Source organism: Balearica regulorum, chromosome 5, assembly GCF_011004875.1.
Source record: "Balearica regulorum gibbericeps isolate bBalReg1 chromosome 5, bBalReg1.pri, whole genome shotgun sequence".
Lineage (NCBI taxonomy): Eukaryota > Metazoa > Chordata > Aves > Gruiformes > Gruidae > Balearica > Balearica regulorum.
Window position 1 is genome coordinate 54,362,463 of NC_046188.1, and position 25,989 is coordinate 54,388,451.

A 25,989-nucleotide genomic window follows, 5' to 3' on the forward strand; every position below is an offset into this window, starting at 1 on the left:
TGCCTCTGCTGTTGCACTCCTGGCTCTTCGCCCTGCTAATGCACCAGTGCCAATCTTCAGCATCCCTCCCTCGCCCAGTTCTGATGGAAATGGGTGATGCAGGATGCTCATATCCTCCTTCATCTTTTTTTCCCTTCCCACCACCCAAATTTTCCAGATGTGGCTGCCACTAGAAATAAGCGGTTGAATGAGCACTTGTCTGTGGGTGACTCATTCTTGCCCTGTGAGGGGTTCTATGGAGGGTGCAGACGCAAAGTCTCACCACCTCCTTGGACAGCCTGTAATGATGTCAAGTTCACTGGAGTGAAAAAGAGCCTCCTGCTCTCCCCAAAGCAGCAGCAGCTGCCAACTTCTGCTGCTCCTCATCTAAAACATATGTGCCAAAAAGGACACCCTGCTCATGGTTTCCAATTGCATCAGGGCAGTAAACTCCCTTCTTTTCCTGCTGATGCATGGGTGGGAGTGGGTATACGCTCAGGTTTTATGTTCTGTCTCTAGAGAAATCCCAGGCTCCCAGTGACATAATGGGAAAATTGCAACCAAAGGAGCCTCACTGAAGGACTTTAGTGAAATGTGAGTGATTAATCCCAGGCGATTTGTCCTACCTCTTGTGAAGTACCTTGTACTTGACCATGATGCAGCAAGTGCAAAAGGGCATCTTTCTCTGGCACGTGTCCCTTGGAGGTTACATTTGTTCTCACTTGGGATTTAATGCTCCTTCAGCTAGCATTAACCTGCGCTCGTCACTTGATGTACCATTTTCACATGGGCATTTGCTTGGGCAGGAAAGCTGGGGGGAAGACTCAGGCCATGCTTCTTTGTGCCTATGTGTGATGATTTTTCCATGAGGGCAGGGAATAGGAACTGCGGAAAGGAAAAGTTGGGGTTTTTTTTGTTTTGTTTTGTTTTCTTCTCAGAGTCACAGCTAATGTGATGGGTGGTACTAGCTGCCCTTCACCAACAGGGTTGCCTCGAAGCCTGCTGAGCACTGGGCTGTCTGGGTTTATTTGTGTTATTGTGCTGTTTCTTGCCCTGGGCTGTGCAAGCCAGACTATCTCTGTACATTTGCATGAATGTCCTAGGAAATGTGTGAATTTTTTTGAGGCTCAGTAAACCTCTTTTTGATTGAGGCTTTTGTGGTTTTGTTTCTTGAAGAAGTTTTGGTCAAATTTTGGGCTTGCTTTTTTTGTCTTTAAGGAGGAATCTCAATAACATAGACCAGACTACGATGCATCAAAGATGAAATACATTCAGCAAGCATTGTCAAGGCAGTAAAACAAAGTTCCTTGAATGAAATCACCACTAATTTACAATAAGTTATGCACTAAGTTTATGTATTACTAAGTTATCAGGAACACAGTGGCCGCTGCTCGCTTTCTTACGGGCACAAAGCTTTTACTAGAGAGCATGGTTTAGTGTCATGGTTTTACCTGGACTTTTGTTTTTTCACCTCAGTTTGTTGCTTTTCTTTTCTTAACTCACCAGCTGTTTTTCACCCATAGCTGCCCCTCTAAGGGTGTGAATAGATGAGTGGATAGTGCGGCCGGACTGCAATCAAAGAATATTTTCAGAGTCCTTTCAGATCGCTTTAAGGAATCTGGGCCGGCTATGAATGCCGGCTTTATGCAGCGCTGTTTTGAAGTGGGAGTGAGTCACTAAAAAACAATTTGCGCTCTCTCCATGTTCAACTTTGACTTTATTAAGAAAAAGAGAAAGAAAACAAACTCAATCCCATTCATTGCCGAGATACACATTGATCTTTTAATCCTCAGGGAATCATTGGGAACTGCTTCCTCCTTGAAAGAATCGCTGTATTGACGCAACATTTAATTGTGTGATTACACACGCACATTTTTCTCCTGGGCTTTGCAGATCAGGGCTCTGCAACTCGAATGCTAATCAGAAAGCGACTGATACCGTCTTGCGGCACACGCAGCCTGAATGTAGCCTCCTGGCTGGCAGCAACCCCTAGGTACCTTCGTAGGTCTGTCCCAGCCTTTTCAGGCAGGAAACCAAAGATGGGAATCGCAGCCCAGCAAGGTCAGAGCAAGGACTGGAATTTGGGCCGGAGCCTAAAGCTGTGTCCCGTATTGGTTTGTTGTAGCCTGCCTTGGTGGGAGCAGGAGGCTCTGGCGCCCATCCCTCCTCGGCACTGCCTGGGGGTGCTGCTGGCAGGTACAAGCGGGAACTTTGTTCAAACACCCTCGTCTGTGAGCTGAAAATACTACCTGTCTGCAAATGCCTGGTCAGCGGCCTCTCTCCTGCTCCTGTGGCACCGCCTGGTCTCCGTGTGGTGCGCGCAGCTTTGTGTCATTGAATTTTTCATGGAAGTTTTGCTGAAAGCATTGTTTCAAAGCTACTGGGAAATGGCCTGCACATGTGTTTGTGCATATATATGTAGGTATATGCACCCACATGTACTTGTTTGGCCAGGCCCTACTCTCCACAAACTGCATTTGCTATAAACACCAGATTTTTCTGATGCTTCACATGTGCCACCTCTGACTCCAGGGGTGTGTGACACTTGGGGCAGAGCCACAAAAAATCACTTCCAGGGTTTGGGGAGCCTCTGGGAGTCCTTGCTGTCACCTGTGTTACTGCCTCACATCTTGATTCAGAAACTGAACCCTGATCATGCTCGTTTGCCTCCTACTAATTGACCCCGATGGGAGGGGTTGTGAAGTAATGTAGAGCATGTCCTTGCTTCACGTGCATTGGAATTTACAGTTACCTGCAAGTAAATGCAGAGGCTGGTTAAGCGTTAGATAGGAAGAAATGCAACTCTCCTCCAGTCAGCTTTGAATGCTAATATTGTCTTTGGGTTTAATCTTTTTACCGTGACATTACTGTTAATGGTTTCATCATCAATTCTGCTTTCCCACCAGCATTAAGGATGGAGTTTCCAGATGGGCAATCCTAGCTGCCAGCCACTTGTCACTTATCTGTGGCCACAGGCTACCAAGGGAGCCTTGTACTTGGCCACACCATTGGTCCCGTGGCAAGTGTGCCCTGGGTGGCCCATCCCACTTTTTGAAACCCTTTAAAACTCTTTTAATGGATGCTTCTAATGCATCCACCACACTTGCCTAATGGCCTCAGGAAGATGAAGAGCAGAGGCTTTTGTTATGTCGTTAAGCAGCATTTGGCTGATGTTATGGGCTCCTGGCGTCCAGGTCCCTCTGCTCATGTTTTCTTCTTATTTCACTGAAAGTTTTAAGTCAGGACAAGCCATGGCTGCTCTTGTTGGCAAAAGCTAGTCCTCCTCTGAGTTCAAGTGTTTGCTGTCTGCAGCCAATTGCTTTGCACCCTCCTGGCAGCGGGACCTTGGGCACGTCAGTCCCGTGCAGGACGTGGCGAAGCATTTTGTTCCTCCCTTGCATGGAAAGGCTGAAAGCACATGAAGAAGAGTGGGCAGCAGTGGTCTTAGCTGACAACCTGAGAGGAGCTTTGCTGATGGAAAACCCCAGGGGAGAGTAAGGAAGGCTGCTGGCAAAAGTCAGCAAGGGACTCTCTCCAGAGGCAAGAGAAGCAAAGGGATTATAAGTAACACACTGAAGTACACACATAAAGTTACCCAAGTTAATTTGACCGTAAAGCCCAGGATGGAAAAGGCTCTTAACCTCTATTAATCAGTGAAAAGCTGGAAGAGGCCGCACAATGATCTCAGCTGCTGAAGCTGCTGCGCCCTTTTGCTCCCTTTAATTTAATTGTATGAGTCCTGCCCTCGTCCTTTGTTCTTCTGCCTTGCTCAGGAAATCTGCTGCTGGTTTTGGCAGGGCTCGCTCTGGCTCCACATGACTGGTTTGCGGACAGCCAGGAGAGACAAGAGGGAGGGCAGGAAGAGGAAGAGGATGGGAAAAGGTCCCGCAGGAGCAACCTGTTTAATGCGCCTCATTTGTCTTAATAGTGCCACTGTGTCCCTTCTTGGTGAAACTTCCTCCTGATAAGCCAAACAGGTAAAATTGAATGCAGGACTCCTGCTGATTTCAGCAGAGATGAGATTTTATGCTTAAATCTTAAAAAAAAAAAAAAAAAAAAAAAAAAGACAAGTGCCTGCGAGCCAAGTCTTGCACAGCAGGAGCTGCCAACCCAGCAAGTGCTCCTAGCCCTGGCTTTCACCTATGCTGAGGGGTCGGGGTGTCTTGCCTTTAGCTTACCTGTTCTGGTTTGTACCGCTTGTTCCTCATCGGACCATTAAGAAATAAGAGCAAGGGCTTAGCCCTGGGTCCTCCACTTGCTTAGCATGTGCAGAAAGGGGTCCAGCAAGCAGAGCAGAATGATTATCAGCGCTAAGCCCCAGGTGTTTTCTCTGCTGGTGGAATGGGCATCTCTGTACCCCTTGCCAAAGTGCTGTTCCTCAGGGCTTTTGTAGGGTGCAAACCTTCCCCTGCCCTCCTGCTGCTTGATGGACTCCTCCAAACCACCACCACCTCCTTCCCACCCACCTCCGCAGGGCTGTAGCTCCCCTCCCAGCAACACCCCAGGGTGTGGGTAGAGTTTTCCCCAGTGCTGGTGACACGGAGCAGCTCTAGCTGAGGATCTGGCAGCATCATTGCAACTTCACCAGTGTCCCCAGCAAATGCGTTGGCCTCCGGTCTCCTGTTCAGCATCACTGCGAGAAGACTGTCGGCTTGACCCAGTAGTGTTTGTTGTCCCTGCTGCCAGAAATAACACTTCAGCACATGCACACTGTTTTTTGTACTCAGGTCCCTTTACGTGACGTGTAAATATTTCTGTGTCTTTGTATAAGAGCAAAAGACGTTGTCTGCAGTCCCTCACCTACCCGAGCCCCAAAGCGGTCATCGTGGGGAGTTCAGAGGTGATGATGTGTCAGGGCTTCAGGAAAGCTGCCCTGCACTGCTGCTTTGTAAAACGGTTGCCTTTTGCTGTAGGAGTGGGAGGATGCGTCCCTCTGATGCCTTACTGAAGGGGTGGCGTCATTGTGCGTAATGATGATATTAAAGGTCTTTTCCAACCTAAATGATTCTATGATTCTATAATTCATGGGTTGTAACAGAAATATCAGAAAAAAGAAATGAAGATACATCAGAAAATAAAAAAGAATGACCTGCTGTGTCAAAATGGCATTTTTTTATAAACCTTGGTTTCACTTCATCTTTCTTAAACAAGCAAACAAACAAGAGAGGTGGTTTCTGGACACAGATGCGTTATCTCCGATTCCAGAGTTTGTCCCTGCTGTGTAGGACCAGATAACAGAGCAGCTAGCCCAAGGGTGTAGCTTCATCACCTTTCTATCAACAAATGATAATGTTTAATATATGGAGAAAGATGAAGCACTTACAGAAAACTGTGGTTATGAAAAGGTATTTTCAGATGATTTTAAATGTTTTGGGCTTGTCTGGGAAGCATGATTTTGAGCTCTATATTTTACTGGATTTCTCTGACTTCAGAGTCCAGCCATACAAAATGCCATGAATCCATTAAGGCAAGCCCAGGTTTTCCTAAGTATGTAAAATGCCAAGGTTCTCCTCTCCCTTTCACAGCGATGAATTATCAGTCGTATGCTTGCAGTGTAGTAGAGCATCATTTGCTTACTAGTTTTACAGGAGCATCCTTCCCCCATTGCTTGCTGTAATTCTTCTTGGGTCTGAAGAGTAAAACATATTTACTCCCAACATATTACATGTGGGAGTCTGGACAACCTCAGGAAATGATAGGACTGGAAAGGAAGTTTTTTTCCATCCAATGAAAAATTTTATGATGCGTTTTTTCCATATCAGAATGAAAGCTTGAAATATTGAAATCCCCTAAAACATTAAGCCAGCTGCATCTACTTATTTGGTTATTTTATCTTTTCTATTTTGCTAGTAAATTTACTTTATGTTGCAATGCAAAGTAGAAATTCCGATTTATTTGATAAAAATTTGGGTCCACAAATTTTATTTCAATAGTTTGGGAACTGTTTGGCAGATAATTTTAAATCAGAAAGTGGCAATCTGCTGCACTAAAAATAAAAAATAACGATCCAGTAAATGACTAATTTTGTGGTCTGGAGTAATTAGCAGAACAGCTTGGTGGATAGAAGGCAGCAGTACTAAATAACTGCAGTAAGTCCATTTGCAGGAAGATATTATCTGACTTTGTTGTTATTAATAATAATTAATGAAAATTAAAATATTCAGCTGGGATTTTTGCTGTTGCTATTAGCGGGAATACATATGTGTGTGTGTGTATATATATATTTGTATTTGCTCTTTGATGCTTTTCTTGGTTGTTTGCATCTCAATCCTTGACTGTCTTGCTCTGGGACTTTAATAATACTCTAGAAATTATTCAGACCACACCTTTGTCTAGCATGGCGGAAACTTGAGGCTTTTACAATTAGTGCTGCTGGTTATTCCACGAAAAACATAGGCCATGGTCTGACAAGGAAAGCAGCAGTAAAAAGTCAGGCAATAAGCAGTCCTTTATCAGCAGGCTCACAGGGAGCATTGGTTGGCGGCTTGCAGCTCACTTTGGCATCCTGTTTTTGCAGCACAGGTTGCTGGGGATGTGGGGATGGCACAGTCGCCTCAAAGTCTGCGTGGACTCGCATGGCTCCAAAGCCTTCTCTGGTGGAATCCAGGCATTGTTTTGCTGAAGTGCAAGGTGCTTTAATTTCGATGCCCCAGAAAGACCGTGATGGTCACTTAGCCTTGTCCCCTCCATGACACCAGCCTTTGGTGTTTCTGCTGGGCATTCCCACCCCAAACCTGCGTCCTGCGGTAGGGTTTACACACGTTTTATGAAACTCTCTCACTAGCAGGGTTCCCATGCTGGGGAAGACTTTTAATGAGCTGGTTTACTGGATAATTGCTCTCACTGTTAAAGACAAAACATGCTCCTCCCTTTGTTTTCAGCTCAACTCTCCCGAGTTTCAGTCTTCCAGCCCTGGACATTGCTCCATCTGTGTCTGGCAGAGTTAAAGTCCTTCAGAGCCTGAAATCTTCCCACATGCCCTTAAAGGCTAGGAGGAGTCATTTCCTAATCTTCTCTTTTAAGAAGACAGTGATAATTGAGGACCTATTATTGACTCTATTGACTTTTATGGGGTTTGTGTTTGGGGTTTTTAGATAAGCTGTAATTGTTCCTTTTTATCATTGTAAAACTACTGTTAATAATTGCTGTTCACTGAGTCTACATCTAAGAATGTGGCTCTGCTTCTGTTAAAGATCCAATGTTTGGGGCTCTGAGGGGCAGTTGAAGGGGTGCTGATTTGATTTTGGACACCTTTGGAGAAAAGTAGGTGCATCAATCAAAGTGCTGTTTACTCCACTCCTCAGGTGGCTTTGTAAATCCTGTTCGTTATTTTTAGCAGCTCCTTTTCAAGTGGCATTGTGTCTCCCTGGTTTCAGTGCTGGTTGTGGGCTGGGCTGTATTCTACCATCCTTAATCATCTTGAGTATTTTCTTCACTTTCTTTAACTTCATTTGATTTTGCTGAGAAATTTCAAGGAGTGAGGTGATACTTAGATAAATGAAACGGGGGAATAGATGTGGGAGTAGATGGTTCCTGACAAGCAGTTGCTATGCTTTCCATGGGAAGATTTTAAAGCTTCATTAAATCAAGAGGGGCTCATTTCCCCTGACACTTACAGATTTAAAAGTATTGTATTATACCTATTATTAATACAAGTAAAAAACTATCTTGATGATAAAAGCCGTCTTTTGGTGAAATTTCAAACTGTGGTCATATCCAAAGCCCCCATGAAAGGATGTGAGCTCTTTTATAGCCTTATGTACTGCAGCTTCAAGGAGATTGTTCCTCATCCCAGTCCCCAAGCCATTGCAGGACAGAGGTATAAATGTCGTTTATGCTATTTATCCACTTACCTGTATTTTTTCCGTTTGCAGCATTTTTGTTCCTACATATGTCGGGCTGGTGGGTAATCTCATAAATACCACGATAGCAATGGTTTGGATCCCTTTGCAGGCTAAACCAAAGTCAGACCATCGTGTGACAGAGCACAGTAAGTGTTTAGTGTTTCTGATAAATAGCACATGAACAGGGACCGGGGATTGTCAAGCCGTAAGGACTCTGCTAAAGGATTTGAGGTTGCATTTAAGGGCAAAAAGGTGTCAACCTTGAAATGCTGACACTTTAATGCCTAAGCTGTGCTTGTGGAAGAATATTATTCCCTATCTGCCGACCACTCTGCCATGCAGAGTTGCAACCTGCCAGCCCAGTGCTTGCCACGATCTCAGAAATGGTGAACGTGGACCCCTTGCTGGGGGTTAGTCTGGCCCAGCATGGGAGGCAAGTCCTGCTGTCTCACAGGGGTCCTCTGCGTGCAGACCTAGCACCAGCTCCCAACCTCCTGCTGTCGGCAGAAAGCTGGTGCTGCAGAGACTCACCTTTTCGGAAAGGTGGTAGTGAACCTGAGCAGACGGTCTCAGAGTCTTTTGCTTCCTGCTTCTAACCTGTATAAATAGAGTATTAATCAATATGTCATCTTCTGTAGGCACATCACAGTCTGGCAGCGTGTTTAGTATCAGAGAAATCCTACGCCTGATGAAGTTTCCAGGAGTGATGGAAGTTTTCATAGTCAAGGTCTTTGCTGGACTTCCCATAGGTAAATCTCACCCATTACCCATGATTGTTGATGTATTTAAAATAACATGACATACACCATAGACCAGGCTTGTCTCAAGTTACTGAAAGCACGTTGCATTTGATCACGGAGCAGTGAAGATTCAGCTCCTAACTCAATGCTGGATGCTTTCAAATGCTCTCAGCTATATCGGGTCAAAACCCTGGGTCTTAATGTAAAACAGACTACTTGCCACAGGCTGCTTCTATAACTTTTGGCAAATCACTTAATCTCTCTACCCCATCCCCCAGCTGTAAATTTTTTTTCCTCTTGTCTGTCATTTCTATTTAGGCTGTAACTTCTTCAGAGCAGAGGGAAATCATTTGTAGTCTGCCAGAAATACTGAAGCCCTTCCTGATTTTACTTAATGATTTTAAGGAATATGTGTACCCTAACCTTTTTCCCAACAACTAAAACCTATGGCTGCTCTACCTGTCAGCTGCATGCAGGGGAACCACACCATGTTTTTTCCTGTGTATGTTGATGGTGGTGCTTGTTCTTTTCTACTTTATATATTCTGCTTATGTCATGGTAGGAACCTGCTGCTACCTCAAACCCATCCCAAACCTGCCTGTTACCCTGCTCCCTTTCAGTCAGTTGCTGCCCTGGCATTGTCCATGTCTCACGATTTGCCTGGTTGTACATATCCTTGGTCACAATTTAATCATCTTTAATTTTGCATACTCTCTGTGTTCTGCCCTCCCTCCTTGATTGTCTAGAGATTAATCCAGCATGTCAACCTTTTTAGTGGTGGGGTAAGGAAAGGGTGACGTTCTCTGCCCTTCCACACAGAGAGCATTTACGGTTCTTTTCCCAGTCAAACCTAAAAGTGCAGTTTCTCTTGATGGCAGTTTCAGGGATTGAATTTTGTACACTTCAAAACACGTGTACATCACACATCTGAACAAACTAAGGCAAGTCCCTTCTGAACAAGGATCCTAAGAGGATTTAAGGTACCTTAGCTTTTATACTTTGCATCTTTTTCTAATTCCTCTGTGTCTGGAGAAGCCCTTGAAGTTCAAATAACATGAAACATAATTTACAACTTCAATTCTAATTTGTAAGCTGTTAATTCAGTTTACAAATGAAAGTAGATTTGGCTGTGGAGAGTGGCTGAATTGGAAGGGGACGGCATTGCTGGGCTTGGCCAGGTTCATCTGTTATTCCTCGCTAAGGCTCTGGGGGAGCAAGCCTGACTGAAGCCGTAGAATAATAGACAGGGAAGTAAAGGACTTCTGATTTTTATTTTTTTTTTCCTTTTTCACTTTTTGTGCTTAGTTGGCATTGGGTGGGATCCATAATGCCAATTGGTCCTACCCCCACCATTGGAGACAGGATACAGTCTCGATGGACTGCTGGCTTGCCCTAATAGTGCACTTTTTAGGTTCTTCTGAAACCAAACTTTTAAAACTGTATTTTTTAAAAGTGTTTATAAAATGACAGCATTTCACAGAACCAGATAGTCAAGTGATGTTTTAAGAGGGTTTTCTTTGCTGAATCTGGTTCATTTCTCAGCTTAAAGTAGCATTCATTTCTCTGTTTAAAAATGCCGTCCTGAGACCACATCCATATGCAATCTGCACGGTAATTTCCTGTGCGCTCTCCTTTTTCCAAAGGCCGGGCAAGATGCACTTTGTTGTAGTCATAGCTGCTGAAATGCAAATTCCTCCCTGTTGTAGAAGACGTTCTTCTTTTCCCATACACAGCAAAACCATGCACCCAACCCAAATAAACATCTCCTGCCCAAAACTGCAAGGGAAATTCTAGGCAAAGAGAATGGAGACAGTGAAGCTGAGGCAGGACATGGGCTGATTGTCAGTGAGAGTAGGAGTGGGTTCACCTGAAGCACTCCTGCTACAAGTATAGCACTTGAAATACGGTGAGGAGTGATTAAAATCCTAGTGACTTCTCTTTACAGGTCTCTTTTTGGGTTACTGACCAGCCAATGGCAGCTGAAAGGGGATTTGGCCATCCACTTCTCTGCAGCTCATAGCTGGAGGCTGAGCTCCTCCCAGCTCATTTACCTTTCATCTCCCGGTTACAACTGTATAATTAATTAGATCACCCAAATTACAGACCTTTCTCTATTTACTTTGTAAACAAGTTTGTGATATACACAGAAGAAAATCTTCTGTTCCTTACGGATCTCATTGTTGTCTAAAATTAGTTTGAGACCGAAAGAGCTTCTCTGAGAGGGCTGCAGGGCTGGGAACCTCCTCCCCGTGTTGCATAAAAGCAGAGACACGGGCTCTGTGCCCCTTGCAGGAGGGTGGCTGCCAAGGAAAGGACAGGCAGCGGACCGCTCCAGCACAGCCAAATTACATCCTCAACCGACCTGGGAAAAGCAAGTCTCATTGCATTGCGGTAGATAAGAGACAGAAAAGAAAACACAAGGATAAAAACGTCAAACCTACCTTTTACTGACCAGAAATCACCAGGGCCTTGCAGATACTGGTAAATAGCTGCTTGTTTGAATCTTTGGCTGCCGAATCCCTTTGAAAAACCTGGTTTTAATGCAATCACTTTAGCACCTGAATCCCATTTTTAAAGAGACTGTGTGTTATACATGGAACAAGATTTTGCAGTGGACCGTGGGGCTCTGCATCCCATCGCGTTTGCAATCCAGTGTAGGAGGGCTGAGATGGGCTACGGCCATGCTCACCTTTTCACTCTGGCTCTCAGTAAGGATTGCTAAGCTGGCCCTCCTAAAGCCACGGGCTGCTTTTAGAAATGTCATGTCTTTTTTTCTTGAAAATACAGTTTGCATTCCTGTTTCTCCTTGGTGCTTTTCCTCATCTTTATCACATCTCACAAACCATTTACCTGCCTGCTGCTGCATATCCCTAGTTCTCATCCCACGGGTGCCAGGTTTTCTGAGGAGTTCACCCCTTTATTTAGACCCCCTCCAAAAAAAATGAGGTTTCTGAGGATATGTTTTGCTATTTTCTATTTTTTTCCTGTTGAAAACCTGAAACTCGCAGTGTGGATTGCGGCTTACTCAGGCAGCTCCTGCATTTGCTTTTGGTGTCCCCAGAAGAGCCTGGGGACTCACCACCCCAGCGAGCCCCCCCCCCCCCCCCCCCCCCGGAGGAAAACATTACTCACGTGGCTGCATTCAGCTGACCTGCAGCCGACCCAGATGGGACCTGCTGAGATCTTTGTAAGAAATGTTTGTTCCAATGAGCATAAAATCCTTTGAGTTCAATCTAGGGCTCGCCTGGCGGGTTTCACTAAGAAATGTGTTGCCAATGGGAGGGACCCCCTTAGCTGCTGAAAGGGGAGGGAGCAGGGGGGTCTCCCTTGTTCAGACAGCTTTAAGTGGCCATGCAGGCACAGGGGATGACACCCATCTAAAGAAGAGACCTCTGCATGTCCAGCGGAGCTGTGCAATGTGTAACGCTAGTTAAAGAGCAGAGCCTGTCCCCCTGCTCCAAAAGAAATCAGCTCATTTGGAGGAGAAAGATCCAAATCTGCCTTAACTTGGTGAGGGACTTCAAAGGGGAGGGGTGTTGTAGAAACTGGTGCGTAGTATCAGGAAGAAGCGTCAGGTATGTGGGAAGGTCAAGCCCCTCCTAGGTGGTTCCTGCAGCCAGGGTAGCAGGATGAAGGGTGAGCGCCCGCTTCAATCTAATCTTCCTGCAAGTGAAATGAAGTGTGGTTTTTCTTTCATTTCTTCACATGTGTCTTTTATAAACATGTGCAACTCTCTTGCTTGGTTTGGATGTTGTGAGTAAATACTGTTATTTGCATGTTACCTTAAGCTGGCTTGAGCTAAGAGCAATTTCAAAGTAGCTGGATAACAACGGGGTGCTTTTCACAGAGGGGTGTGGTGAAGCCATAAATCTTCACGAGCCCCAGCTCCCTGGCACCTTCTCCAAGTATCTGGAGAGTAGCAAAACGGGGCACCCTTCCTGCCCCCCATCCCTCTCCGCCAATGCTGCGGGCCCAGCTGGGGTGCAGGTATCCCCATTAAGGGGGGAAGAGGTATCTCCAGTGAGCGGTGGGGTTCATAAGGCTTTGTGGCAGGTCCTGGGGTGGGAGGGTGGTGGTCCCTCAAGGCAAAGGCTTGGAGTGCTCGGAGGGAGGTCCTCACTGCTGCAGCATCTACCTCACTGGTAGCAGCGCTGCTGGGCTGCTGGATGCTGGTTTGTTAGGGCATGAGTCCTCCACAGCATTCTAGTCAGCAATTTGGGATCACTCTCCTCACACTTCCGGGAAATGCCAGCAAGATCCTTCCCATACTGCGGGCTTAGTGACTCACTTTGCCAGGCCACAAGCTGTCTTCTCGGTCCTTGCACGTTGCCTCCTGGGCTCTGTTTTCTTCAGGAAAGAGGGGACCACAGCTCCCTATTTACCCAGTCTTTGTACCTCGGAGGATCCTATAACAGGATCCTATAACAGGACCCCCCAAAGGTTGTCTGCTCTCTTCTCCTCTCCCCAGCAGGATCAGCGCTGTCCGACGGGTGCATTGTGGGGATGTTCACGTGTGGAGAGCCCCGGTTTCCAACTGTCTCAGTCCATCTGAGGTGCACAGATGAGGTGCACGCTAGGGGAGGCAGCAGCCTCCTACCCCGTACCACTCTTTGAGAGCAATGTTTTGTCATAATATTTTTAATTTGATGGCTCTCTGTGTACGATGGGAGCACGCGTACACGTGCCTGTATTTGTGTCTGTTTGGTGGGGGGGGGGAAATGCACACTGTTGTATTTTCATGTGAGATTTAGCGAGTGGGCATTTTCCATTATGCTTTCCAGAAATGGCCTTAATTGGAAAGCAGACCCAGCCTGTGCTGTTTCTGTCCGTACTTTCCCGACTGCTTGTGTCAACACTGCTGTCTGTCCAGGAGACTGAGAGATTTCACATGCCACCGACGTCACTACCGAGGGGTGCAGTGAAACCGCTGTATTTAGGCTGATGTCAACGGGCTGTTTCCCAGGCAGCGTTCCCCATGGTGAAAATCTAAAGTCAGGCAAAAGGGGCGAGGAATCCAATCAGATTATTTTTATGGTTACAGTCTTGTCTGAACAAATGTGTTCTTGCTGCCTTAATGGTTAGTCTGGCTTCAGTGATAAAAATATTTACCAGTTTATTATAAACAGCTGAATCTACAGCCTACATAGTCACATTATTTTAAAGATGAAAGTAAGTGGGATAAAAAAGTTAACATTTAAAGATTAAATTACTACACTGACTTTGAATAGGATTCTGCTCGTGTTTATATCCAGGCCTGGTAACCCCAGGGAGAGCTACTGATTCATACTGGAGGTGACTGGGAGCAGGGTCTGGGCCACTATATGCAGTGCAAGTATACTGATGTATGCTTTCCATTAACTTTCCCTCTAGGTTTGTTCCTGATTATGTTTTCCATCATCTCTATGGATTTCTTTGGCTTGGAAGCAGTAGAGTCTGGATACCTGATGTCATATTTTGGTGTCCTTCAAATGGTAAGTGAAACGGAAGTCCCCCTCTTGCCACACCACTTTCTAATTTGCTACCTTTTTGACACGTGCTTTCCCAAATCCAGGCGCAATATTAATGGGCAAATCCTAACTATGCAATGTAGCACTTGGCTTCAAAAAATAGAAGTGACTCCAAATTTATTCTGTTCCTTGGAATGGGAAGAAATCAGCAAGGACTGTCCCAAAAACTTTCTTCCCCTTGTCCCTCCTTGCAGATCTTTAAGCTGCTAAAAGGAGCTAAAATTTCCTCAGGCTGATGTTGCCCTGTTTTTTGTAACAAAACTTGCATTGAAGCTAAAGAGCCTTGACTAAGGTTTTCCCTGGTGAAGGTTGGCTCATTTACATTTAATTAGTAGCATGCTGTAAACTTATGTACGTAGACGGTCTTACTGGCATTTTCACAGATACCTTCAGAGTTGAGGAAGGACTCATTTCTGCTGCATGGAAACAAGCACAGCAAGCTTGTACTTTCAAAAAAAAATTAAAAATAGGCAATGGTACATGATTAGAAGACTTGCAAAATGGGTAAAAGGGAAAAGTCAGCTGAATTAGGCAGTAGCAGAGCCAAAAAAATAACATGCTGTATTATAGCAGAATTTTCCTTTTGGAGGAAGAGGCTAATAATTTTGCAGAAAGAGCAACAGATGTTTATAAGCAAGCCTCAAGGTAGGAATGCAAGTTAAGCAATATCCTGAAGGAGGGTGGCCTTGTTATTAAATCTGCCTTCATTTCCTGGGCATTGCCGCAGAGTTCCTGTGGGATCTGGAGGAGCTTCTCATCTGGGAAATGGCAACTTTAGTTCATTCCCTTGTGATTTGGATTTGGCTTAGTATTACCAGTCCCTTGAGCTCTGCCCTGGTCTCACCAAATCTGGGCATCTTGGTAGAGCAGCTGACACGCACGGTCATGCATCGGCAACTGGAGTCTGCAGAGTGAAATGACTGGAGCTGAGGAGCTGGTGCCTTCACCATGTCCGTTCTGTAAGGGTGGCTTTGGACTAGCTGTCACATGGTCCCATGAGCTCAACATCTGCTACCAGCTGGATGCATCCTCCCATCCAGTCTAGTTGGAAAGAAAACCAATTTGCCGCTGTACAGCATGGAAAGAGCATGACAAGTGGGGTGATCGGCAGCTGCTGTCCAAAGCATGCTTGTGACCCAAACTTGACTGCTAGCAGAGGCTCTCCCTACTTTAGTCTTCGTATGCTGCCTCCTAGATCAGGGTCTGCAGGAATCACTCAGGTTTTAGAAGGACTGAGTCACCTTCTGATACATTCTTCCCCCTTCGAATGCAGAGGGACTTCCCAACAGCTATGCTCTTAACTTAGAGGTACCAGTTAACTCCTTGTTATATGTGTCTACACTGAAATCAAATTTGGGGTTGCAGCATGGCTATGGTGTGCTTGTTTGGAGCCAGCTAAAATGGGCAGCAATAGCACTTGTACAGCTGGGGCAGGAGTGGCTTCATGTTGCTAGATGGAGCTTGGATGCTGCTGTTTGGTCCGGGATATCTGTCTTCAGGACACTGCTGTTGTGTCTGGGATATCTGTCTGTCATCACTGCTATTGTTTTCCAGGTTAGTTTGGTTGAAACTACTGTAGATAAGGTTACCTGCGCTGCCATGCCAGTGCACCCTACATATAAATACAGCCCTGGAAGATATGGGAATTACAGCGTTCACTCTGCTTCCTAACAAATAATAAGATGTCAATACTAACCAGGGACCTGACTCTTCCCATAGTCACAGGGCTTCATCCCACAGAGGCCAATCATACCTATTACCATGCTCTAACCCAGCAGTGGCGAACAGGCTCAGGTGCAGAATCTGCTTTGCTGGGGAGTCTTTGCCTCGGGGCATTTGGCACAGAAACTAGCTTTTGTCAGCTAGGCAGTTTTCTTTTATCTATCTATGCAGTTTCTGTTGTGTTGCTACGCATATTCTACAGCACATGACCCTGGACATCAGACATAGAGGAGTGAAGTGGTCGTAGAGTACAGAGGAACTTCTCTTTGTGATGCCTCATTGGGATTTGCTGTCAGAACACCAAAAAGGAAAGGGGAAAAAATGCATGATTTTTTTAAAAGCCCAGGACACCTGATTCCTGGTGGCAGCAAAGCTATCTCACTCGAGAGCTTGCAAAGCACTGCTTTCTGCTTTGTCATTTGTTCTTTCCACTTTATGACTGGCAGTTCCAAGCTCTCCTTTGGTTTATGCAGGACCAGATCCTCAACTGATCCAAATGATACTCTCACCATCTGGCTTTTAAATTATTGTAAAACATCAGAATTTGTGTCTTTACTTTCAAATCAGGTCTCTGGCTAGAACCACCCAAAGATACCTCTTGCAGATAGCAACTGGGTTAATGTTTTACGGCTGCTTTCTGTTGGGGTTCCTCCAGTGTATGCAGGGAATGCAACGTGTGCTGGCTCTGTCCCGCTGAGCCCCAGAGCTGCCTGTGTGCCTTCATCCTGCCTCAGCTGGCATTTCAGGTGCATTTGTTTCTGTTGCACAGTGAATTGATACTGCTGGAGATATAAATGCAGATTAAGGTGCAAGCAAATTCTACCAGTCTGGATGGGTGAACGGTGATTAATATCTGCTGACTGGCTTCCCCACTTCACTAACTAAATTATACCTTTATTCATAAGGAATATAATGTCCTTTTCAATGGATTTCATCAACCAGATCCTTAGCTTTGATTTCTCATTCCTTAGTTTGCCTTTCCATAAAATATTGTGGGGCTTTTCCCATCCTCCTGGGAAGAGAGAAGAATGGGAAAATGAGCCCTCCTGTTAGAGGAAACGTCCCCCTCCTGTTTGCATCCCTCCCTGGCCCTGAAAATGGGTCATGTTTAAGGACTTTTATAGATGGGAGCAGATGTCACAGAAATGAAAGGGAAAATAAAAATCAAGCCATGTCCTGTTTACTTAAAACCTCCCTGTAGACATAGAACACAATGCGTGGGCAGTTGCACAACACGGCCGGCTGATACGCGCAGCGCCATGTCCCAGGGTCTTACCTGCTCCCAGCGCACGTTGTTTGCGCTGAGTGGCTGCAGAGGTACTCAGGGAACAGCACAGCAAGCAAGGCTTAGCTGAGCCCTTTACTTAGCTCTTTCCTGAAGGTCATGCACCGAGAAAAGCATTGCCTGGTCTGCCAATTCCTGCCAACTTTTAGCAGTATTATTGCTTTGTGTTATTGTAGTTTGGGGTTTTTTTTAATGAGATCTTTTTCAAAGTTAATGTCTTCCTCTAGCACAGAAGATGATGTTGCAGCCTCCTTTCCCAGGCCTATCAGTAATCCCAGGATGATTCGAATAGCGATGGTCTCTTCCCGCTTTCCTCTCCCGCCCCAAGGATATTATAGTCTGATTGCTTAACCTAATTTTTCAGCTTCTCAGCCTCATTTAACCTACTGCGGTGAGAAGCGGCCAATGCACTGTAAACATCTCTGTTTCCCACTGTTCCTCCCATTCAAGCCAGCTGCAGAGCACCTAGAGAGGAGATTTGGGTCAGTCAAAGTAGGCAACTCCAGTACTTTGTCATTAATATCTCAAACGCCTCTTTGCATGGGGAGGAGAAACATGAATGTTTCTGCATGCACAGAAACACCAGCCCTGTGGGAGGCAAGATGTTTGTCACATTTGCAGATGGAGGACATTAGTTACCAGCACAGCTAATTCAGGAAGCCCTCCTGAGGGATCACATCCAGAGCTCCCCAGCCTCACCTCTTTATGCTTGGTCCTGATTTGTCACTTTATGACCCTGCAGGCCCCCCAACATTTGCCCAGCCTGAGAGGAACCCTGCGGTTTGGGAAGGCAGATTCAGGCCTGGTTTTGGGAGCCCAGGAGCCTCGTGGCTTTGGCTGGCTGCTCCCCAGAGCACCTCTTTTGGTTGCTCCCTTGCTGAGCATCAGCTCTGTCCACATGGGAATGGTTCATGGCATTTGCCAGCAGCGAAGTGGCTCAGCTGGTGCTAGGAGTGGGTTTTGTCTGTGCAGCACCGTGCATGTAGCACCAATAACCACTGCTTACAGCACAGGGAATCCTTGGCACCCTGTTGCCTTTGCTGAGCTGGCTGTCCATGGCATGGTCACCCTTTGCCCCAGCGCTGGGGGCTCTCCTCTCTGCCACTTGTACCCCTGCATGGAGGGATGCAGGCTGCCTTGCTGCTGCTCCCAGCCTGTCTCGCAGAGACATGAGTGGTCAAAAGTGGTATGTCTGCTGATGTAAGGTTGTGAAAGTTCCGGTGGGAGTACCTGTCTGTGGGCAACGGGGGCTTCCCAGCTCTCTAGATGAAGTGCTGGCACCAATTTCCTGTTTGTGGTTAGGCAAAGAGCAGAGCATCTAATAGCAGAGGGTATTGGAAAGTGCAGGGCATGCTTAAGCGCGGTGAGGGTGGGAGGGGGGCTCGCTTCTGAGTTAGGACTGAGCCAGACAAGGTCAGAGAAGGAAAAGGGTGTGCAGGAAGGCAATGCCATAGCACTGGCACCACGAGCTGTTGGATGAAGAAAAGTCATTGCTTAGAAAATGGAATATGACTGAGGCTGGAGCAGGCGGAAATCTGATGATGAAGCAAAAATAGAAAGTGGAGGGGAATTCAAGCAATCCAGGGCTCTGCAGTGATACTTGAAGCACCCTGGTAGCATGGGCCTGTCTGGTGAGCTGCGGCTGTGCCAGCGTAAGTCCAGGAGGAGGAGTCGAGTGGGAGATAACGAAATGAGGTGGGGAAGGCAGACAGCAGGAGGGATTCCTCTGTGCCAGGCATCTTGCATTGCAGAGATTCCCTTGCTCGTGGTATGTTCGAAGCATTTTTATCTGATTGCTGGCGGGTCTCCAGGTGAGAGACGTGAGAGCCCGTCAGGGATGCAATCCTTCTGTCCTCCGGTGCTGGCCTTCCAGAGTCCTCTCGTCTCAGAAGCCATGCAAACAGAATTTCCCTCATATTGAATGCCTGGGAGTGTGGGATGCCATTCAGTCTCCCTTCAGAGAATAATTAATATCATAATACTGTAAAATAATTTAACTTTACATAATGGGCAGAAGCAGGCCTAGGCCCCAGCTTTTTTTGGGAGTTGCAAGAGCAATAGCACGGAGAACTTCCAGGCATAGTATCTGGCTTGGAAAATACCGCCGGAGGATTAGGCAAGTGAAATACCTGGAGTCCCTTGTTGGTATCTGAAGTCACATCTGATGCTTAGATTTCAAACCCCGGGAGGGGGTGGGGGAGCTTTCCTTTAAGAATTTTTTCTCTAAAACAACCAAAGCAAAACACACCAAACAAAAACTCTGGGTGGGACAAAGGGGTAGATATTTATTACCCTGAGGATCAAGAAATCATAAGACATCTGTTCTATTTACTGTGTTTAAATTTGTATTGTTATACAAACTCCACCTCTAGCTGTGCAGCTTCTGGAGGGACAAGTTGGTACGGAGTGATCCTGAAAAGATGAGAGAGATTCCTGGAGGAGAGATTTACATTGCATATCATCTTATCACCAGTCTGTCCCTCTTGCCTTTTTTTTTTTTTCCCCCCTGCACAGCAAAAGAGATGATTAAAGAGCCAGGGATTTAATTACAGCCAGGTATGCCTAGGGGGAAAACCCACTTGGTGAAAGGACCTTGCAACAACAAACAGAAAGTTCTCCAGTTTCCTCACTTTGAAGGATTTAAGTGGAGGGGGGGTGGGTTGGAGGGGGAAAGAAAGCATTAGGCTGGAGTTTGCAAAACACAGGGTTCTCTTCACCCTGTTTGGCAAAGTGCTGCCTTCAGCAGTTTGGTCCTTGCCATCCTCTCTCCTTCCAGTCCCACCACCCTCCCACTCCTCTGCAAGACCTGAACTACTTCTCAAGCACTTTCTGGCATTGTCATGTCAGTAAAACAACTCCCTTATCCCTTGCCCGTGGTTTTGCACCACCATCAGCCCGTGCAGAAAAGCCCCATGATTTTTGTTGCCCCCTGCGGTCTGCCCCAGCCGGTGCTGCGCTCGCCTTGGGATCTGCCAGCCAGGCACAATTTCAAAGGCAAGAGATATGGGTCCGGTGCGTGGGAGGCTGCCTCTGATGTGAATCATGCTATCTGCACTAGGGATGGGGCCCTGCATCTTCTCTGCTAGGCTGTACCAACTTATCTGGCCTGCTGCGCCTGCCGCTCCGACCTTCTCGCATCTTTTATTTCCAGGCTGCTGGGTGAAAGGAAATGTATTTTGTTGCTGGGCTCTGTCAGGCTTTTGATCAGTGCTGATGGAAGAATCTGTAGAAACAGTCCTGTGTCCGCTGAGCATGGAGGACATCTGTGTCGTTCCTCTAACCTCCAGCAATGAGGCTAGCTACTTGCTGGTGCCAGTCCTGCCTGGCAGCGGCTCCATGCAGCAAGGCCAGTGCTTCACCATTCAAAAGTCTTCCAAAAACTAGAATCTTAAACCTTCAAACAGCAACAATCTTTTCCATCCTGCAAGAGATTCCTGAAATGTGTTAATGAGGTTAACAATAAAATGGGCAATTGGCTCTTCTGAGCAAATGAGAGGTGCTGCCTTCCCAGAAATCAAATACAGTGATAGAGGTAAAGAGTATTTTTCTACATGACCAGCTTAACTAGTGTAATGAATCCTCAGTTTGGCGAATCCAGCCTAACGACAAGGAGAGATTTGGCTGTTCTTATGCATTTGTTGGGAGACTTATTTGCCTTTAAAGAAGGAGGGGGGGAAGGAAAAAAAAGATGAGTTAGTTTATCCTGTGACATGTGTACACAGCCACGGGCAGTGCCTGTTATTTCACTTGCAAACAATTTCCTCTCTCTTTTGTTTATTGATGACAGAAGGCATTCCATCCAGGTACACTGGCTCTTCCCCGACTTCAAAGGAGGTCAGGTTACAAAGGCAAGCACCAGCCAGGCAAAATGCAATGCAGGAGGGGAAGGCCCATCGCAGTCAGTCTCAAGGGGAGGTTGCATGCAAGGGAGAAGCCCGCAACACGCCAGCAGGAATAAAAATAAGGATAAATCCCATTGCTGCCTCTCCAGTGCCACCAGGCCTTGTCCATGGGAGCGGCGATGGCCAAGTCATCCGGGATGCCCCCACTACACCCTGGCAATGGCAACACACGTCCAAAACCTGACATGGGAGAGCACACATGAACCACCTTTCGCTTTCTCCTTCCTAAATGTGCCTGTGCGGGTGGCTGCCGCTCATGCAAACCCTGGGACAGTGTGCCCAGGGAAAATCGCAGGCTGGAAGTTTTCAAATTTTCAGGTCTCGATTCAGAGTGGAAGTGAGGCCGGAGCTCCCGGTGACATTATCCAGTGCATAAATCAAAGCGCTGGTGTTTGACAGTGTCCAAAATCAAGATGATTGGCCTTGCCTGCCCAGGGCTCATGGCTGGATTGGCAATAACCATGCTGGGGAGGGTGTCTGGCAGCCCAGATAACTAGTGGAGAGGCTGCAGTCTGTATATATAACCCAAGGATGGCTGCTCGGCCCCAGAGGGAAAGCAGGTGACTTGGGCTGACGCTTGCCCTTGGAAAAAGTCCCATCGCTGAGTTGGTTGGTTCAACAGTGGTGTGTTACCTCATGCTCGTATTGTCACAGTCCAAGTGATGGGGAAGCCCATGCTGAATCCCAGCCTGGGTACAAGGACCGTTCCCATGCTCCGCTCGCTCTGGGAACCGCCATGGTGACCTCTGGTCTGCCTGTCTCCAGGTCCTGCCGGCTCAGAGCCCGGCTTTGCTGCAGCGGCTCTTGTTTCCCATGTTTAGGTGCTCGCATGTACCGACAGAGATGATTTTGGGTACGTCACTCCCATGGCAATCAGATCGAGCTGCTTTGGGACATTGCTTATGATATACCCCAATGACTCAAGGAAGGGCAGGGACCCAGCTGCGCCTGCACAGTGTATCCTGATTAAATATGTCGTTCAAGTCCAGGCAAATTGAGGAACGTTTCCTTTCCTCCAGTGGCTCAGCAGAGCCAAACTGTGGTTCCGGTGATGCCACCACTGAGTCAAGCCATGCCCCTGCCATGGGGCTCAGCCCCCATCCCGCGTGACTCAGCACAGCCCCAGCTGTATGAGCCAGCAGGAGGGACTGAGAAGTTGCAAAAAGTTAATGACGATTCTTCATTTTAGGAGCGCTGAGCTTAATGAAGCGTTACTCAGCAGCTCCTCCACCCACCCCATGAGTAGGAGCTGCCAGGGCTGGTATCAGCCTCCTCCCGTGTCCGCAGCAGGGCTTTCAGCTGGGATGACTCAGGTCACCCCATGCATCGTCCAAGCATCACACCGCAGGAGGTCCACCATGTCCCCCAAGGCAACTCAGCAGGTGACACGATCCAGGAGAGACATGCAGGGCCTGTGCCACCGTCACACGATGGCCGGGCACACGTGAGCTGAGCTCTCAAGCCCTGCCCAAGGGTGGGGACGGGGACAAAAATGAGGCAGGAAAAGGGTTTACTGGGAACCAAAATGTCTGCTTGGTACAATGTGCTCTCGTGTCAAAAATGGCTTGTGCTCTGAAGCAATGTGAAGAGTCAAATTTTGATATTTTTCCATTAAGTTGTAGCTTGTTGGAAATATATTAAATTTGTAGCTATTGTTCTTTATGTCAACTTTATTTTCACTCCATTTACTTTTTGCTTTTTTATGTTATTTTAATAATTAAATTGCTTTTTCTGGACTGGTTGTCATAGATTATAATTTCCTTTCTTTTTAATAATTTTCTTATTCATTGTGCATTAATTTTCTTTTAGTTCAGTTTGGGTTTCATCCTTAGGACTAACAGAGCAAGTTTTGAGCATGGTGTACAGAGCACCGAGGTTTTCTCCAGGCTCGACTGCCATTGAAACGAAGCCATTGCATCAAAGAAAGCATTTCAAACTAGAGCTCTTCTTTCAAGTCAGAGGGGTTTTTGCTTGGATCAGACAAACCCTTTCAAGGCAGGGAAAACTCAGTAGATTCCTATCTGTCCCTCCTCTGAAATGCAGTTGATCGGGCTTTGTTTTTACAGTGATTTCTTCCAGCCTCTGTTCTCTCATGTTCACTTGGGCCAGTGTCACCTGAAGTATGGGAGATGCTGAACAGAGAAATAAAAGAGGGAATCTTAGCTCTGCAAAGCGCCAGAAAAGCCAAATACTTCCTGGGATTTAAATTTTTCCTTCTCCTCCTTCCCCCCACCTCCCCCAGTTTTCATTTAAAATCTGTAAAACCAGTTCCCCAGCCCTCACGTCTGTGCACACTGCTGGGGCTAGGTATTAGCATCTCTGTCATATTCATTTCCTGTCTAAAAAACAATGAACCACCCAATTTGTATATTTATAGTTTAATATAATGGCAAGAGAAGGTACAGGAAAGGAGGCATTTTCCTCCACTGCATACAAATCTACTGTTTTTCTTTACAAGAACTTGCCAAGAATGAAGACCTTACTATTAATTAGATTTCCCAAAAACATCATGAGTTAAAAAAAAATATTTCTATCTGCAAGCGTCTTTATGAGGTTTCAATCACTCTGGTGAGTAGGTAGTGATGGTAAACTCAGGCGTGCACCCTGAGTAAAGACTTTCAGCTGATGGGATGGATCTATTCCTAGGACACAAAATGCTTGAAATAATGGATTGTATCTTTCAGCCATTTACCATGACAGTGAGGTCCCTCTTTCTCCAGAAAAAAGCAAGGGAATAACCCATTTGCTGGCTTTCATTTGCTTGAAGCGCTGTAGCAGTTCTGAGCTTGTTTAAACTGTTCTACATCGGGCTTAACGGTGCTCGTGTGCTTCTTTCCCAGGTTCTCCAGGGTCTGGTTGTTGGAAAACTCACTAACCACTGCACAGAGAGCACCTTGCTCAGGCTCAGCGTCTTCGTCTTCGCCGGCGTGGGACTAGGCATGGTAAGGCTTGGCGTTAAATCATCCATGGTGCTTTTCAATAACACAGCGGCACAAGGTCTATGAGACCTGGCTGCAAGTTCTGCCCCTTGAAATGCCACCACTTTTGGCATGCTTTGCTGGGTGGTCCTCGGCAGGGAAACCAGCTCTCCTGGGCCTCTGTGCAAACCGAGCCGTGCTCAGCGTAAGCACCACGCCAAATAACGATAAAGAGTAGCATGAGTAATAGTTACAGGGATTAAAAAAAAAATTAATCTCACACAGAAACTCATTAAGTCCCTCCTGAGTCACTGGATTTGCATAGAAATCCTGCCCTTGGTCTTGTCAGTGACTGTATTTCCTGAACTACCCAGAAAGTAAATGAAGATTGGGGGGGGTGGGGGGGAAAATCATTGCAGTTATACACTGCTGCAAGACAGAGGAGGTTGTGTGCTCTTCTTCTGGGGATTTATTTTTGCCTGATTCCCCCAAGCTGAGAGTACTTGGGGGAGGAGATAGCAAGCCAATAATTTTGTTCCTCCGTTTTGGGATGAGTGATGTTACCCATTGCCGGTTGTGCCTGCATGGGCGACAGTTGATGCCAATCTCAATTGGTAATTGGAAAACCGAGTTGACGTAGGCAGCTCTGCCGGTAATCATATTTGTTCAGATAAGCCACGCTCAGGGAACCGATAGCTCTGCCCAAGTGATGGGAATGGAGGAAGAGTGCACACCAGTTGCCATCAGTGAGATGGGCTCAAAGGACGATTGAGCTGTGTCAGCCTTTCGACGTTCCCTGCAGGATTTGGCCTCAAGCCTTGCTACCGGGACACCAGTGCTCCTGCCAGAGCGGGTAGCATGGGTGCTGTTCCCACAACCATGCCACAGCCATGGGGAGGTCAGGGCCAAATCCTGGAGGGGATTGAGGCACGTGGTTCCCAGCTACACGGATGAGATGAGGTGCCTACACACCTTTGCTAATCTGAGGCTAAATCGCATGTCTGAAACGAGGCTGGGAAGAGAGATGGCTGCAGACGAAGGGTTGGCTTTGCAGATGGAGTGCGGTCCCCCTCTCTGGGATTTTGGGGCTTGTGGAGATGCTGCCGGGTGGTGGGATGTTCAGGAAGGGTCCTTCTCAGTTGGTGTCACGTGTTTTTGGCTGGCATCAATGTGCCACCTTAGCATGGGACATCTCTACAGAGCTTGGTGCTCCTGAGTGTGGCCTGGGAAGGGCTTTGAAAGTCTCACCATTTTTTTTTGGTTATGGGTGGGAGCAATTAGGTGGGACCAAGGTGGACCTTGCCCATCTGGAGGACCCCCAACCAGGCGCAGGCCAGGGTGCCACTGGGACTGGCTCCCTGTGCCAGGGCCCGGTCCCATGGGAATCAGGCGGGGGGGCAACATGGAGTAAATGGCTTTTGTGCGCTGAGGTCTCACTGAAAGGGGAGGCTGGAGGGGGCTGAAGGTAAGAGGAAAAAGCCTCGATGGCAGCAGAGGGCCACACAGGGCAGCACGGCTTGCAGCAGCTAATGCCCCAGCGCGGGGAGGCTCACATCGACTGTGCAGGGAGGGAAGCCAGGAAGGGAAATTGTTTTAGATTTGGCAATTACATCAAGCCCGGAGGGTTGTGGACATCCTGACAGCACGGGCCTGGGGACAAGGGTCAGCAATGACTTCCCACGAGAACTATTCATAGGCAAACGCAGCTGCGATCCTCTTCACCCGGGACGCCTTATTAAAAAGCACTCTGTTTGAGTGGCTGCCGAGAAAACATCCGTTTCTGGGGTGGCTTTCCATCTTGGCGAGGATGACTGTGGCAGACCCCATATGCAGAGATTAACGCGTGAAGCTTTTAATCCTGCACAGCCACTGTTGGAGGAGCATCCTGCCCGCTGTGCCCTTGCTGCATCTGGCCTCCAAACGAAGCAGATTCCCTTCTCAAAGGGTGGAATTGTGGAGAAAAGCTAGCTGTTAATAAAAGACACTCTAAAACCCATCTTCATATTACCAGGAGGTGGGCTGAAATGGTTTTGGAAGGCAGGCACCAGCGGCAGCAGACAAACAGACAGACAGCGGTGCAGCTGGGAAGAGG

At 47.0% G+C, this 25,989-nt stretch overlaps 1 protein-coding gene across 5 annotated transcripts in view; it reads left to right on the plus strand.

The window, feature by feature from the left end:
• SLC67A1 (solute carrier family 67 member 1) overlaps window positions 1–25,989 on the plus strand; it is a 92,504-nt gene that overhangs the window by 48,602 nt on the left and 17,913 nt on the right. For all 5 annotated transcript variants that reach the window (XM_075754939.1, XM_075754940.1, XM_075754942.1 and 2 more), the window contains 4 exons: window positions 7,854–7,969; window positions 8,462–8,572; window positions 13,934–14,034; window positions 23,820–23,921. In XM_075754939.1, the coding sequence (XP_075611054.1) occupies window positions 7,854–7,969; window positions 8,462–8,572; window positions 13,934–14,034; window positions 23,820–23,921 (430 nt within the window). The remainder of the gene's footprint in view (window positions 1–7,853; window positions 7,970–8,461; window positions 8,573–13,933; window positions 14,035–23,819; window positions 23,922–25,989) is intronic.